This window comes from Astatotilapia calliptera, chromosome 8 (assembly GCF_964374335.1).
Source record: "Astatotilapia calliptera chromosome 8, fAstCal68.1, whole genome shotgun sequence".
Taxonomy (NCBI): Eukaryota; Metazoa; Chordata; class Actinopteri; order Cichliformes; family Cichlidae; genus Astatotilapia; species Astatotilapia calliptera.
In genome coordinates, this window is record NC_137429.1 from 21,944,922 (window position 1) to 21,960,699 (window position 15,778).

At 39.7% G+C, this 15,778-nt stretch overlaps 1 protein-coding gene across 4 annotated transcripts in view; it reads right to left on the minus strand.

Annotated features, from left to right (window-relative positions):
* Positions 1 to 5,309: 5,309 nt before the first annotated feature.
* The window catches only part of mapk8b (mitogen-activated protein kinase 8b), a 31,211-nt gene continuing 20,742 nt past the window's right edge, over positions 5,310 to 15,778 (minus strand). For 2 of the 4 annotated variants that reach the window (XM_026177139.2, XM_026177141.2), the window contains exons 7-12: positions 13,738 to 13,809; positions 11,792 to 11,974; positions 9,254 to 9,378; positions 8,184 to 8,247; positions 6,722 to 6,799; positions 5,657 to 6,248 (exon numbers count right to left, since the gene is read on the minus strand). In XM_026177139.2, coding sequence (XP_026032924.1) covers positions 6,058 to 6,248; positions 6,722 to 6,799; positions 8,184 to 8,247; positions 9,254 to 9,378; positions 11,792 to 11,974; positions 13,738 to 13,809 — 713 coding nt within the window. In that variant the 3' untranslated portion in view covers positions 5,657 to 6,057. Of the gene's footprint in view, positions 6,254 to 6,721; positions 6,800 to 8,183; positions 8,248 to 9,253; positions 9,379 to 11,791; positions 11,975 to 13,737; positions 13,810 to 14,608; positions 14,681 to 15,778 lie in introns of all 4 variants that reach the window. The other 2 variants (XM_026177142.2, XM_026177140.2) reach the window with 2 other exon arrangements.

Genomic DNA, 15,778 nt, shown 5'->3' on the forward strand with positions numbered 1-15,778 from the left:
AAACGGTCCAGGAAGATAAGTTTTAAGATTCAGCTACTTTGGAATAGATAAGATGCAAGGGTACCTAGACCTGGGGTATAGAGTACGCTTGGGGAGTGTGATTGTGTGTACAGTGTCTATTTATGTCTGTCTCCACGTTGGGTGAGTGTGGAGTAAGTGCATATGAGAGCATGAGGGTGGGAATGGATGTTCGTTTCTGTGTGTGCCTGTTTGTCTGTGTCTATATGTCAGGTCGGGTATCAGACACCACCTCTCTAGGGGCATCTCAGGCCCTCCAAGGTATGGAGGCCTATCTCCCCCCACCACTCCCCCTGTCAGTGGCAGACACCCTCAGACATCGGTGCGTTGGTGGTTCTTGGTGTCCGGGGATGGGCGTCCAGGTATGCACCGGCTCACTCCTGGTGGCTGCTTGTCGGGGCCTGGAGCGTGGGGCTCGCTCGGGCCCCTTCGGGGGTGTACACACAGGTGCTCACACACACAAACTACACCCTTTTTGGCTCCTACCTCAAATTACACTGTGCGCTGTCGATCTTACGTGCTGCACAATAATATTCAATATTTACTGTTTTTTACTGTTAGATTATCGCAATGATGTTGTTCATTATATTGCTCTCTTTTCTTGCTTGTTTTCTCTTTTTTCTTTCTCAACAGGTGATTGAAATATGTATTTTTTGTCTGTTTGTTTTGTTTGTTCTTTGCCCTTTATCACCGTTCCTCTTCCTCGCTGTTTTTCTTTCCCTACCTCTCTTTTTTCCTCCCTTTTCTTTCCCCCAGTCATGTCTGTCCCGTGTGTAGCAAGTGAAAATAAAATAAAATAAACAATAAAAACAAAGGTCAATCAAATGGACCAATGCGGCAAGGCCGGGATGGTCCATTTGGTGAAAGAAATCCGTTGGGCATCTTTCTTTGCCTTTAGACAATAATTCTGATGGCAAAAGAACCAAACGGGACAGGCGAGGAAAAAAAAAGAAAAAAGGAATAGATAAGATGCCAGGATGTAGACGTACATGGTGTTTTTAGGTTCTCATTCAGACCCAGCTCTTTGTCGATGCCTAGCTTCTTATTCAAATACGGTCACTTTGGTTCACAATAAGCAGAAAACAAAACAAGATGGCAACTGCAAAAAATACTAGTCACTGATAGTTTACTTTTTTTCTTCCGTTTCCACAACTGACTGTTCCCATCCTTGTTTCAGGTCATTTGGTCTATAGCAGTTCTTTCCCAATGACATCACTCAGGCCATTAAACAAAAAAAAAAAAAAAAAAATCAAACAAGCCATGAGTGGTCATCACTTGTTAATCTTAACTATACCTGCAAAATATCACAAATAACCAAAAACACACACACATCAATACTTGTCCTTAGCTGATGAATATATCAACTGACCCAAACTGATTGTCTCAACAGAAGCTACATTTTGATTGAAAGGGTTTCATGAATGTTTGACATGTGTGGTGATGTTTAAGGACAACTACATGAATATTTTTTTTATTATTATTTTCATTACTGTTATTATGGTGCTTCACAGTTTGCTGGTCCTAAAAGGTACTTTATGTAATTACCCGCTGCGAATCTTAAATAAACCTTGCACCACCAGGGGGCAGTATTTTACCAGGTGGTATGTTGAAATGTTTGATTTTTTTTTTTTTTTAGCCCAAGACCACTTTCTGTATCACCCTTTTCCAGGAAAAATGTGTCTTTAATGACTTTCACAGTTAAATAAAGATTATACCGAATATACATATTCTGTTGATAGTATTAGTTACTTCTGGGAGGATTTAAATGCAGGGATTTACCGCGAGTACCCTTAAGAACTGCATTTGTCTTTATTCACAGACACAGACATACAATGAATGAATCAAAGTGTATTTGTTTTATTTGCAGTATATTTTATTTTTTTCATTTTTTTTTCCGTTTTTGAGTTTTTAAGAGGTGGCATCATCAGATCCCAATGCATGTATTCTAGTAGTGCACTTCTTTGTGGGTTGCAGTTTTTTGGGTGTCGCAGATCCAGGAAATCTTAAAACTACTTGCATGGCTGGATTCACTAGCAAACATTACAAACCAGCACCATACATATAATGAATTCTTGTAGGTATTGACTCATTTTTTGTGTGAGTTTCTTAACAATATTATTCTAAGCATGTCCCCAAATCAAAAATCTGTCACCCATGTGTGAGTCAAAGAACTTTCGGTCTCTGCATCAAACTCCAGGTGAAAGACTTTCTTTGTTTCTTTGTTTTTTGACGGGTAAGACCAAATACGTAACATTTTGACTATAAACAAGTCACAGAAATAAAAACTGATCTTATTCATTTAAAAAAACAAAAAAACAAAAAAACAAAATCAAAACATGGATTGACAGTACCAAACATTTTCTTTACCTTCAGGAGACAGCTAACAAAGGCTAGGCCCATCACATACTACTCGCACAGTTTGCTGAAGGTATTGCACATTTAGTTCAAAAACAAAAAGAAAACAACAACAAAAAAAAAAATACATATAACAATTCTCTTACTTCTAGGTGAAGTATACATAATGTACAAAACTAGAAGTCTGTTGAAACCGACAAATAGTACACTTTCAAATAAATAAATAATGGAATCTGTTATTCACATGTCTTCGATAGCTAATTCTGCAGGCGACTATATGCAAGAACAGGCAGAAATTCAGCGTGAGGTAGTTCATCAAAGCTGACTTGAATCAGAATGAAAGTGGTTGAGAGATGTAATAATGACAAAAACAACAACAACCTCAGAAGAAGAAAATACTCCAATTATTTGTTCCTACCGATGGGCTAAGAAAATTAAGAGCACTTTACAGAACATCATCTTTCTTTTCAGCTAATATGACAATTTGATGCATACCACTGCTTCTCTGCATTAACTGTGTCATTTAAAAAAAAATCAATTTTTAGTTTACAACATTTAGTTAGAAACTAAATGACTGCAGGTTGATTTTGTTGTGCTGTATGGGTGAAGCTCCACAGCTGCTAACGCTGTACTTTGTCCTTAAACTTGCAATCTTTTTAATAGCCACGAGTCGGCTATTAAAAATAAAGCTCGGAGAAACAGCACTCTGCTCTGACCTCAGTAAACACTTTCCTGTTTTTATGTAGACGTCATCACAGAGACTGCGTCCATCTTTTATACTTTAATACAGTGTAGCTCAGTGTAAACGCTAACATTTGCCTCTTAACACACCAGATATTAAGCTAACACCAGGCTGCCATTTTGGATGCTAACTGTCCTGTAGCTCACTGATAGGGCCAGCTTTTGCTTTGTAATGTAAAATATTAACAACTGTGCAGCTAAGTGATAGCCATGTTTGTCTGCTGATATATGAAATACTATTGGCTGTGCAGCTAAATGACACCAGCGAAGCTAGTAACATGACAAAAAAACAAAAAACAAAACCAACAGTTGTTTCGCTAATAAATTACATGCTAGCTCAGGAAAGAAAACATGCCACCCTTTGGGAAAATCTGTTTTGAATAATGTGTGACTGTTGATCTGATAAGTTTGGATCTGATAAGGTTTTGGATAACTAGCTGGCTTATGTAATATGTCCAGCTTAGGACTATTAGCGAGCATTAGCCATCACAGACTGGTGCAATATTAGGCGTTTACGTTAATTTTACTATAGATAATTTTTTAGCTATTTAGACATATTTTATGGTTCAACCTGATTGAGTAAAAACCACTAGATGTAAAGTTACTAGTTGTTATAGATCAATAACATGAATAGGGTGCGAATTCAGAACCTGACACCGACAAGGCCCTCAGTGGTGTTAATATTTGAGAAATCATGCTGTTAATAAATGGTTAAATATCTGGCAGAGAAGTTGCCTGAGTGGAGCTACAGTGTATGCTACAGTCTAAAGATAATGTCACCACTGAAAACAACAGGATGCAGACGGTGTTGTCTTACACAATTTGACAATCCTAGCACTGTAGCATGTACTCCTCTGCTGTCAGCATCCACGATCCACGTGAGAGCGCATCACATAAATAAATATTATGCAAACATTTGGTGGCAGGCAGATTTGCTGCAAGAAAATAAGCTAATATGGCTAGCTGATTCAATATGGCAAGGACATTCTTTTCAGTTAATACAAGTGTTATGTGCTATATGTGATGTGGCTGCATGGCTCTGCCTTTTTTCTACTAGTGTCAATCTGCCTTTCTAATATTAAACTTTATCCAAAGCTTTTTAAAATACTAGCATGAATTCAGTCGCAGAGTTTGCTCATATAGTTTGATCCAGCACTTAATTTTTCTGTCCATCAGTCAACAAATTAAATGAACGACTTAAAGAAAATTACATGTATAAAAATTGTCATTATTCTATATGTTGGTTGCTGTCACTGCAAAGAAACACTTCTTTTTACTTTGATGAAAGACCTTGATAAAACTGCCTCTTCTTCTGAAATGACTCCAACAAATGCATAAGCACCTCAATGCATACGTCACCACCACCTTCTCCTGCAAGACACCGCAGTCTCTTGCTCAACAGTCCAAAACCAAAACAAGTAGAAAAATATACAACACGCTCGTGAGAACTACGACCTCCCCTCGCACGTCACCGCTCTGACATGGAAACTACTGTTGTTATCCAGAAGCTGACGGATAAAATGCTCCCTCCTACACGCACTCAGGAATGAATGACAAACAACAGGCACTTTTCCTTTCAACACAAAAATCATATACACTTAAAACAGGACGCTATTATTGCATACAGTAAGAAAAAATTTGTTTCTTTTGACTCTGGTTTTTGTGCTGCTAGGTTATATAGAGATAGTTCGTTTGAGCCATAGTTACAGGCAAGTCTAGTTCGCAAAGTGTTCGCTGATTATTACGAAAAAAAATTTGAAAATTAAAAACAAAAACACATTACTAATAACGGGATCTGAGAGTAAGGAGGCACACACCTTTTACACCTAACCGCTGTCGCTCCGAGATGCCAAATATCAACACGTTCGCATGCGTTCTCGAATATCACGTCGCCCTACTTGACCGAAACACATTCCACTTACGCCATCGCCGACTTCACAACCTCAAACTACTCTACGTCTTACAAAAACCTCCCGAAGCACAATGAAGAACATTCTGAAGTCCTGAATTGATACCGAAACTATTCCGCCTATCTACTTCCAACGTGTCGCACAGCCATCTGCAGATAAGAGGTACTTTAAAAGCACTTAAAAATAATACAGAAGACAGTCATCAAGAGGATATCCTGCAGGACCTAACTGTGCCATAACCAATCCTGTAGTAAGAGGTTAAAAAAAAAAAAAAATCAAATCACATGGTGAGAAAATGTCAGCATTTTTAAATGATGGGAAAAATACGTTGATTATAAAGCTTTCGTTAAAGTTAAAATTTACAATGAAGAATGTAGTACTGACTCAAAAGAGTTCAAATAAAAGGATATACATATGATCTAATATCCACATTATGGGAGAGAGAATAGAAACGGGGGGAGTGCTAAGACAAAGTTCGTCAATTAAATTAGGTTTTCAATGGCTCACTGCAAACTTGTATCGAAGAGTAAAACTACATCTACAATAAAATCTGTACAAACTCAATCTACACGTATATGGCAAATTGTAAAAGCAGTAGCTTAACAAGTGGAGAAAAAAAAAAATCACATTGAAACATTTTACAGATATTTCTTTAAATTTTCACTGTTGGCTCATACAAACCGGAATATAGTGAAATGATAAAAATTCTCTGATCATCTCAGGTTTCTGAAAAAATTAAGAAATTCCACAATAAATTACAGCTAGGACTCAACTGAAAAGAAATCCTAATTTTGTTTTTGTTTTTTAAAAAAAGAAAAGAAGTAAAGAAAAAGACTACAGCTTTCATTAAAAAAGAAAAAGATCTGTCCTTTCAGAAATGTTTCAAACAGCTAGCTAGTTAAAGCTACACTACTGAAGACGAGCACGGAGGGGAAGCAAACACAGCGGGTGGGTCTAGGGGCCGGTGTCGGGCTGGTGGTCTTGGATGTGACCAGGTGGCGTGGCCCAGCCCAGAACCAGGTGTAGGCGATAGTCATCTGCAGCAGCCCATTGGGCCGGAGGCTGTAGCAGCGGCGGCGGCAGGGCCCGCCGTCTCCAGGCTGCTGTCGGTGTCGGTCAGGGTCGGGTCGGTGGACATTGAGGAGACATCGTTGGCGGAGGTGGAGGAAGAAGTGGAGGGATGGTGCTGGTGGTGCTGCTGGGGGCTGCTGCTCACTGCTGCACCTGTGCTATGAGAAGCAGGGATGGGCCTGTGGTCAGTCACGAAACAGCATTGTGCTTTAGCAGCTGATCTAATAAAGACGGGATGGTGAAGGCTGGTTTTTACATTTGACAAACCAACGAGTGGATTCATTCTGAACCACATGCCGTATAAATGCCTGAATGTATCCGGTTTATCTACACGACTTTGAAGATTCACCGAAATAATAAATAAATTAACACAAATGTGAGCGCGGGTCACGTCAGGGCCAACGCTGTTCGCATCTGCTCCCATTAGAGCGATTACGGAAATGAAATCAAAGCGCTGCAAATGTCATCTGAAGGAAAGCATCTTAGTCTCAGATACATTACAATCACTTGCAATATAGTGCAGCAGCCGTGATCATGCGCAGACGTCTTGTGCAGTGCAAACATATTCATCTCTTCCATTACAAACTCATTTTAAAACCTTCTCTCACATAACAAAGTCCACCAACCTATGGACGCCGGCTGTCCCCTGATGACGCCGTTCTTCGTCCTTTCTTCCCAGTCTAGCACTTCTTTATATATCAACTCTGTAACAAACACAATGAAAGCCATTTATTCAGATCACTTTAAAAACTGAAGAAGAAAAAAAGGGTGAAAGACAGTTTTAAGATGAGGTCATGCACAAATGTTTTTCTTCTTTTGGCAAAAAGCTTCAGACTAAAAAATGGTAATAAATGAATGCCCAGTTTACACGGGAACATTTCACTCTAAGGAGACAGAAATGGGACAGTGTGTCTTCAAGCCATCTGTGTGTCACATTTACACTTTCAGGTGTGAACCTCCTGTTGTTATCACTGCTCTGCTAGGACAGGGGAGCTTAAAGATATTCAAAGGAATACTAACATGGAGAAAACACCTCTTTTACTATTAAAAAAATCTAAAAAAGCTCAAATATTTCCAAAAACCTGAACCTAAAGTGATGAGCTCACCATTTTGCTCAATCTAAACATGTGACTGGACACAAGAAAAACAGCTACTCAGTTTAGTTTTTACGGCATTTAAAATTAATTTGAATAATAAAACATGCATATTAGTTTAAGGAAAAACTGGTTCTACTTGTTTTGCTTGTTTTTCAGTTTGTTTTGTTTCATAAAAACAGATGTGATTGTATTTAAATGTAAGAGTGCCCACCCCATTCATCCTTAAGGCTTAACACCACTAAAATCAAACGTTTGTCATTAAGGACAAATTAGCTAGCGAGAACTGAACCTGTATGCATAAGATGAGCATTTTAACATGGTAGCCTGTGGGTATTTTCTCACCAGTATAAAGCAACTCTAGCATTTAGCACCTCAGCATACGCTTCATTTTCTACCCACAAGGCTTCCAAGCATCATAATCCAGGAATATGTATTTTTGTGAATGAAGCAAACAGGCTTTAAATTTACCATTTTCACATTAAAGGAACAGTTATGTTAATAAAGACCCAGCAGGAAGGTGATGCAGGTTTGCACACCTTAGTATTTGTGACTAAAAACAGATGACGGGGATTGTAAAGTAACCGTGAAGAATGAACTGCACTAATTTTGAAAGCTTTCATTCATTTTGCAGACTTAGACTAAACAAAAACCAAATGTAAATCTGCATTTATACACCAATGAAAATTAGCTTTTCCCTCTTCTCTATCTTTCTCCCAAGCCGGTAAAGCTCTGATGTTCTGGCCGAGGGGACCAACGGGGGAAATATGCTGCTTTGGACACAGAGTTATTTTCAGCAGAAAATGAGGACTACGTGTCTGACACTGGGGCATTTATGGTTTCTGACAGACTGTGCAGAGGAAAACATGCAACTCCCTTCCAGAACAAAGATTAAATGTCCCACAGGCTGTGAAGCACAAAGCTAGACCAACCTTATGCATCACCCTGTAAACGGCTAAGTACTTATGACAGGAGAGGAGAGGATCCTTCCTACCTTTCCATTCCTCCACTGTGTGCTCCCGCTCATCCAGCTGCTTGTCTGTGATCACCGGTGGTGGCTGGAAAGAAAAACAGAATAATGTGTCTTTTTACCAAATGGTCACACATTCATATCACATCCGCACACATTATAGACTCAGGCCATAGCTTAAACCTCTCCCTTTTCTAACATTTAACAGAGCAAAGAGAAGATGCTGATGCTGCCTCTTTAAGAGACAAACGCCGACGCTAGTAGCCTCTGATTTATGAGTGTTACCAAACCAGAGGTCAAATTTACAGAAGTCATTCACATACAGCAGGTGTATGAGGATGTCTCGGACTCAGTGAATCCCGAGTTGAAAAATACTGGCGACTACAAGTGGTACCCTCAGCCTGCTATTAGACACACCTATGGTATTACTACATCACCTTCTTCAAGTGTTCACAAGGTTTTCATAAAATCTGACCTCTGACCATGAGGTCAGAGGTCACTGAGACTCAAACCCATCTGACCCATCAGCCTTCAGGCAGGGGAGAGGAGGAAAAAGCAACAATTCGCCTCATTTCCCAATCTGCCAAAACGCAGTCAAAAATCAATCTGCACTGGCTGAGTCACAGCGTTTCCAAGGAGAGGCTTCACATTTGTCACCATCTCAATTTTAGAGACTGAAGCACAAAGACACAGCTTTACAGTTTGTAGTCTTGAGACAGAAAAGGGAGCTTAAAATGGCATTTGAAAGGTGTTAAACTTTACCTTTTCACTTGTTTTACAGGAAAATGTTCAATGTTCTACAGAGGAAAGCTACATTGCGGCATTCCTGCTAAACTTCAAAAGACCCTTAAATCGAATTTTCCCATCAGCTATTCAATATGAGGGATATATTCCAGCCTAAAGTAAATTATATTACACTTAGAGCGGCTTTGATGTTGCACATTAAGGATTTTTTAAGAGGTCTGAAATGGGTAGAGCTCAGGTGTGATTGCCATAATCAATGAACATAGATGCTATTAGCAGTGATAACCACTTCCATGTGATTATCACTCAAACAGGAATGCAATGAAAATACACGAAACTCAAGTACTTACTGCCTCCACCTCAGTTGGGTCGTACCACACGTTGATATAGGGGTGCTGGAGAGCCTCATCCACTGAGATCCGCTTTGATGCATCTATTACCAGCATCTTTGATAGGAGGTCACGGGCTTGGCTCGCTGAAAGGAAATAATTGAACATAAAAAATATGCAGGAGTGTGCGGCTTGGTTGATGAGATGCATTTCCTGTTGAGATGGGATGTTGGTGCAGGAAACAATGTAGGCAGCAACCGCTTTGAAATGTAAACGAATGAGTATCCATGAGGAAGGGAAAAAATTCATAACATAATTTTCGTGGTACCACTTATAAAGTCCTGTTTTTCCATAAAGGAAAAATTCTGCTTATATTAAGCTCCAAATGTATATTTTCAGACCCATTTTCTTTCCTAATACAGCGTCAAATCACAACAGTCCCTTCAATATTCTTTATATTGTGAGGTCCCTTCAATAGTAGTGAGAAAACCCCAACAATCAGACAACCCCCTATGAGAGAGCAGGTGGTGACAGTGGGAAAGAAAAACTCTTTAAAAAGGAAGAAACCTCCAGCAGAACCAGGCTCAGGTAAAGGGAGGCCATCTGCCAAAATTGGTTGGGGGTTCACAGTTGAGATTAATCCCCATTTGTCTTATTCTGTGACCCTAAGTTTGCCTCTATCTGAATCACACTGACCATTCCTTTTTAAGTTAAGGCCTCACTCACATAGAGACTACAAGTGACCTCTGTGTGACTAATCTACTAATCGTGAAGGATTACAGGAGTTTGCTCGTTGTTGCCAACTTGTTTGCAAACATTCACCAACTAGTTGCTAAGCAGCAGTGAAACTGAAGAGTGAGATGCCACTCAGAAACAGAGCACGTTCAGCTTCAGAGTAAAAGCTGTGTCATTGATTGATTTCAGCAGTAAGACAACTTTTACTTTCAGGGCTAAAATTCTCTGCACCACACTTTTTCAAGTTTCACTACTGCTTGTTGATTGGCTAGCAAGTTTGGGCATCAAACCACGGGCGACTGTGCCAATCTACTAGCAATCAAAGCAATCACAAGGTGGGTTTTTTTTTTTTTAACTCATTAAACTTCTTTATTCAAGTAAAAGTGAAAATGTACAAGCTCTGAAATATACCCAAAATAGTAAAAAGCAGCTCTTTGAAGGACATTTCTACCAGCTTTTTTCGTGCCAAGCTAACTGAAGCTCTTGTTCTTTTAATTATATAATGATAAAATGTAGCAGTCCATGGGAATACAAACGTTTTTTGTTGTTCTTTGCCTCTACACCTAAACAGAAAAAAAAGAGCAGTCAAGGGTTAAAGTGGGATTTGGCACATGGGGGAACGCTAATATTGGTGAAAATGGCTGAGTGTACGGAAAAGCACCACAAATCACAATAATTCCTGTTGTGAGGTCCACAAGGTGGTTTTTGGTGCAGCGTAGTCTTTGTGACCATTTTTACCCAGGGAATACATATTCTACCCTAAACTAACGGAGGTTAATAGGAAGTCATGAACCAATCCTGTATGACTGAGAGAATTAAACTTTCTTGTGATTGGCTATCCCTCCCAAGCAAAAAGTCTGAACGGTACATGGTTAGAGCTTATTTGCTCACTCAGAGGTTTGTACCTGTGATGTCTATTTTAGGGTTTTGACACTGACTCACACAGACCTTAAACTAGAAAAAAAACTGCACAAAGCCTTTAGAACAAATAAAGCCAGCTTTCAAAACACTGCTCCCCGATGCTATCCAAGATGGGAAACTCACCGAGGTTTTTGCCTTTTCAACAGAGAACATGTATCCACTTTTGTCTCCATTTGAGCCTGTCAAGGACATCCGCCCTGATTATCACACATTGTTTCACATTCTGTATGAAACCTGACAGAGTGAGTCATCACAGCTAATTGATGTTGTTAAAGCAGAGAACTTGAGGGGGGAACACACTGTCATCACACATTCCTACCTCTGTGAAGTAACAAGGACTGAAAAAGAACTACTTTTTTTTTTTGCGACATCTTACAACAGCTCTGTGGCACTCACTGTGAGTGTTCCTGTCACCACCTCTGCATTTACAGAGAAAGACACGCTTGAGGTGAATTCCTCTTCACAGAAGAAACAACTTTGGTGCTGCCGGCTTCTAGAATAAGTAGTTAAGCAAAGACTGCCGCCGAGCAGTGATCTTGCTTTGGCTTTGCTGTCAGCAGATATTTGTTAGGTTGCAAACCCAAAGCACATGTGGAGGAGAAGTTCATATCTATACGTCCTTGAATGTGTACTCACTGACTACCCACGGACTCATTTGTTACACTTCCAAATGCAAAAACAACCCCCCCCCCAAAAAAAACCTCTAAAAGGTCACAGATGATAAATTCTACATTAAAAAAAGAACAACACAGCTTGAAACAGTGGTTTCAAGCAGTAAAACGGAAACACACTGTGGCATAACTAATGACTGCCTCATTGCTCCTACTAACAACCATCCACCAAAACTGTTTCAACACTCATTACCTTCTTATGCTTGAGTAAGAATTTACAAGACACCCCTACCTTTCAGTTTATTGTGCTCAGAGTCTGCAGGAAACAGGACATCAGGGAAGAGCTTCTCGAAGCTGTAGCCAGCATACCGTGGCCGGTTCTCCACATAGGTCCTCACGGACTGGTTGAGCTTCATCAGGAACTCCTGAGATGGCGTCCCCAGCTGCTCGATCACCTTGTTCCACTGGTCAATATCTTTTGGTTATAGTGTTAAGAAAAGCGTACGGCTGGATTGGAAAACAAGATGCTCCAGTTTGAGAGAAGTTTGAGGAATGTTTGATCTGGTTTGGACATGTTCCCCAAATACTGAGCTGATAAAGAAAGCTCAAACAAAACAAAACAAAACAAACAAAAAAAAAAGAACGAAAGCAAATGACTACAACCACAAATAGCTACAACACAGCTTTGAAACTAAACGATTTTCGTTTGCACATTATTCCTGTAGAAACCTGTTAGGATGGGCTGAGTGGGATACACACAATCTGAAAAAAACAATACACACACATATTTCAAACATCTGCACTCTGCATAGCTAGACGTCAAGTGAAGCAATGTGAGGTTCACCTGTAAGACATCCAGATGTTGGAAATACAAGTCACACACATGTAAGGACAGATAACACATTCAGACTGCTTGTTCACATCTTTGTTCATCCTCAAACATGAATGAACAAACAGAAGGAGAAACCTAGCCTTGAGAAAACAAAAAGCTCTGGTTGTTAAGTTCCTAATGCCAAAGTACATTTGCTATGATTGATTTTTTTTTCTTTATCCTTTAGTCTGTTGTTTAGCAGCTTTTGTGAATGTAAATAATTTGCATAAAGACAAATCAAAGCTACCGACTGCTAGCATCCTAGTAGTAAGCTAATGAGGAAGCTAGCCTTTAAGCCATGTTTTCAACCAAACACCCTACACTGCTAAAAAGATCCGATAAAAACAAATCAATTGACAATATCATCCTTGACTTAATTTAAAGAGGATGGCATTGACACAAAGCTACAGAGTGGCCTTTTTTTCACATAAAAGGTGGAGCTGGCTTTTGGATCTTAAACTAAAACCAATTGGGGAGGGCCTAAAACCAGCATTCTCTCTAGTGTCCAACAGGGGGCGATACTGGTGTTTGCAAAAAGCCTTGTTTGAAAGTTTGTAGTAAAAGTTTGTATTTACCTCGGTAAATACTTTCCTGATCTTATGGGCTCAGTCACTTATTCTGAATAAAACTTTAAGTCCATTATGTGAATTTTTGTTACTTTAAGTGTCAGAAAGCAGGATTGTTTAGGATATTCTAGCAACTGCGGACTGATAGTCAGTGAATGTGCAGTTTTACAGTCTGATACATAATACACCTAGATGATGAAATTCTAATGTCGTATTGAAGTTTAAGACTAGGAACTAGTCGGTGACATCATGATCAGCCCATTAATAAAAACCCATAACTACTAAACAAAGGAGCTCTTTAACAATATGTTGTTATATAGGGACCTTTTTGAATCAGGGCATAAAATGCCTGTATTCTTTCCCTCCACTGCTTCACAGTTTCTCTAGTGGGATCAAATAGGGTTGTAGTGCATGTTTACTTTCTTGTTAGAACCATTTATATTGAACAGGGTCTGATACAGCATAATAGAAGTGCTAACCTTGGTGTAATAAGACTTACTGGGTCACCTAAATAGATTGGAGCCATTATTCTTGTCACCACATAATTAAACTTGTACTTTTCCTGCTGTAAGAAGCCAGCATTTGCCATGAAAGATGGCTACAATTCTTCCAGCTCTGCCACTGCGAGTGATGAATGTCGACCCTGAGCGCAATGTCGTCATCGCTCATTAAACAGCAGGTTTGGCAGGTTTTTTCCCCCCCTTTTGTGTGCAAAGATATGAACAAGATGTCAGACAGAGGATGGGACAACGGTCGTTTGAGGAGGACGGGGGTTTGGATGGAGGTTCAACTTAAGGATACGATCAGTGCCTGGAAACAACACACTACCCCGGACCATTTCAGCCATGATACAGCCAACAGACCAGACATCAACTGAAAAATGAAATGACAACCACCGAATTAGCATGCAGGACTGAAAACCAAATGGAAAACAAAAATGAAAATAAGAACAAGAGGAGAGGGGAAATTATAATCCATAAACACGATGATGTTCGTGCAAGGTGACACATGACGCAAAATGACCTGCATGCATCTGAGAGCACTCTCACACCTGGATCAGTGTTTAACAGGTGTTTGTCTCCATCATAGCTGCAAAAATGTATGTTTACTTCTCCTTCAGACCATGACTTTTAACATTTATGAGAACTTTGTTTTTTTGCAAAAATGCAATTTAATGTTCTCTGTATCCTCACTGCAACTTAAGCTGGAAAGTGTTATCTAATGATGCCAAGAAATCATTTTTTTGTGTTAAATTTTAGATTAAGAGTTTTTCTTTCACATTACAACAAAAGCCATACGCTAAGCAGTTCGAGGATACTGGAGGGCATTTTATGCAGTTCACTTCTCAGCTATGGCAGAGCAAACTATCAATTCTATTTCAGGTCTTTCATGTGACAGTTATGGTGCTCGAAGCAACAGTGTTGCTGCTCGAGTGAGTGAGGAGGGAGTCGAGCCAGTGGATCTGCAGGAAGAGCAGGTGGGCGGCTGCAAGTCAAGGTGTCAGGCAAATCCAAGAAACAGAATTTCTATAGCTGCGATGTATTTGATGAGAAAGAAAAATAACAAAAAATAAAAATCAGGAAACAAAAGAAGATCTGAAAAGGTGACTGTTTTGAGGCCATCTTCATTTCACATGAAATGCCAGACACTGCTACAAGCAGCTCAAGGATACAATCCCTTCCTGGAAAAAGGATTTTGTGGCGAACCATTTCTGCCATAATGCAGCCCACAGCCCAAATATCCACTACATATGCGCAGCATCAAAGGAGGGAGAAGAGAATAACCCAAAACAATGAAATAAAATAAGAAAGAAAGATGCAACAAGTCAGCAGGAAAAAAAAAAAGAATCAGGTCAGTGTTTCTGATGAGTATTAGTTTTTATGAGACCCTCTAATTGTTTTTTGAGAGGGGACTTGTACTACCTGCACCTGTGCTCTAGGGCAATATGTACACTTTAAATCAACAGAATTTTAAAAGTAACAAACAAACAGTGCAGCTCTCCAATTACATTTAGTGTTTTTGCTTCCACCTGACTCTCAGCATGTTATTAGCCAATGAATTCAGTCTTTATTTCCTTACTGGGACAGAACATTATAACAAAACTGTTGCACTCGTGGGCTTCTCTAGACATTTTATGTCCAGTATTACGGTAACCTAATGAGCTGTGCTGGCATTCACCTTACAGTGTCTGCAGCTCAGTGCTGATAATGTCAATATCTCACACAATCACAGCAGAGAATCTCAGACTTCCCACAACAAGGCCATCTTCTTAAAAGGAAATGCTCATCTAACACAAACCACCGGCACCACAGCTGCACCCAATGCGTCTCCCTAGCTTTTACTGCACTGTTATAGATTTTTATCTATATACAGAACTGAGGTTTTAGTGGTGATAGGTTTTAATCACATATCGCAGTACATCTCTTATGCTTCGTTTCATCTCTGCTAGCTTTGGGCTGCACTAATTCACAGCACAGTCCTCCTAGTTCTCTACTAATCTTTCTGCTCAACTATGTAATATTGGTGCTCTGGCATCTAATGGATCAATATGACATATTATACCATACGTCAACTTCTGTGCTTCAGACTGCCTTGCTCAAACTGTGATGTGTTTCAAGCAGGGGTGCACGGTGAAACTGCTGAAGCATGCATTAGTGCCTGTATTCATACTGAGGTTTACTTTTTGGCTTAGCTGAGCTGAGCTCAGGCAACTTGTTAATAAAACATCAAACACATGCTAAAACACTGCTGGGCACCACAGTCCTCAGACAGGAAGTTCCCCACAAAGCACCGATGCCACACATGCCAACTCCCCCCCTGAGCGTAACCTTTACAGGAAAAG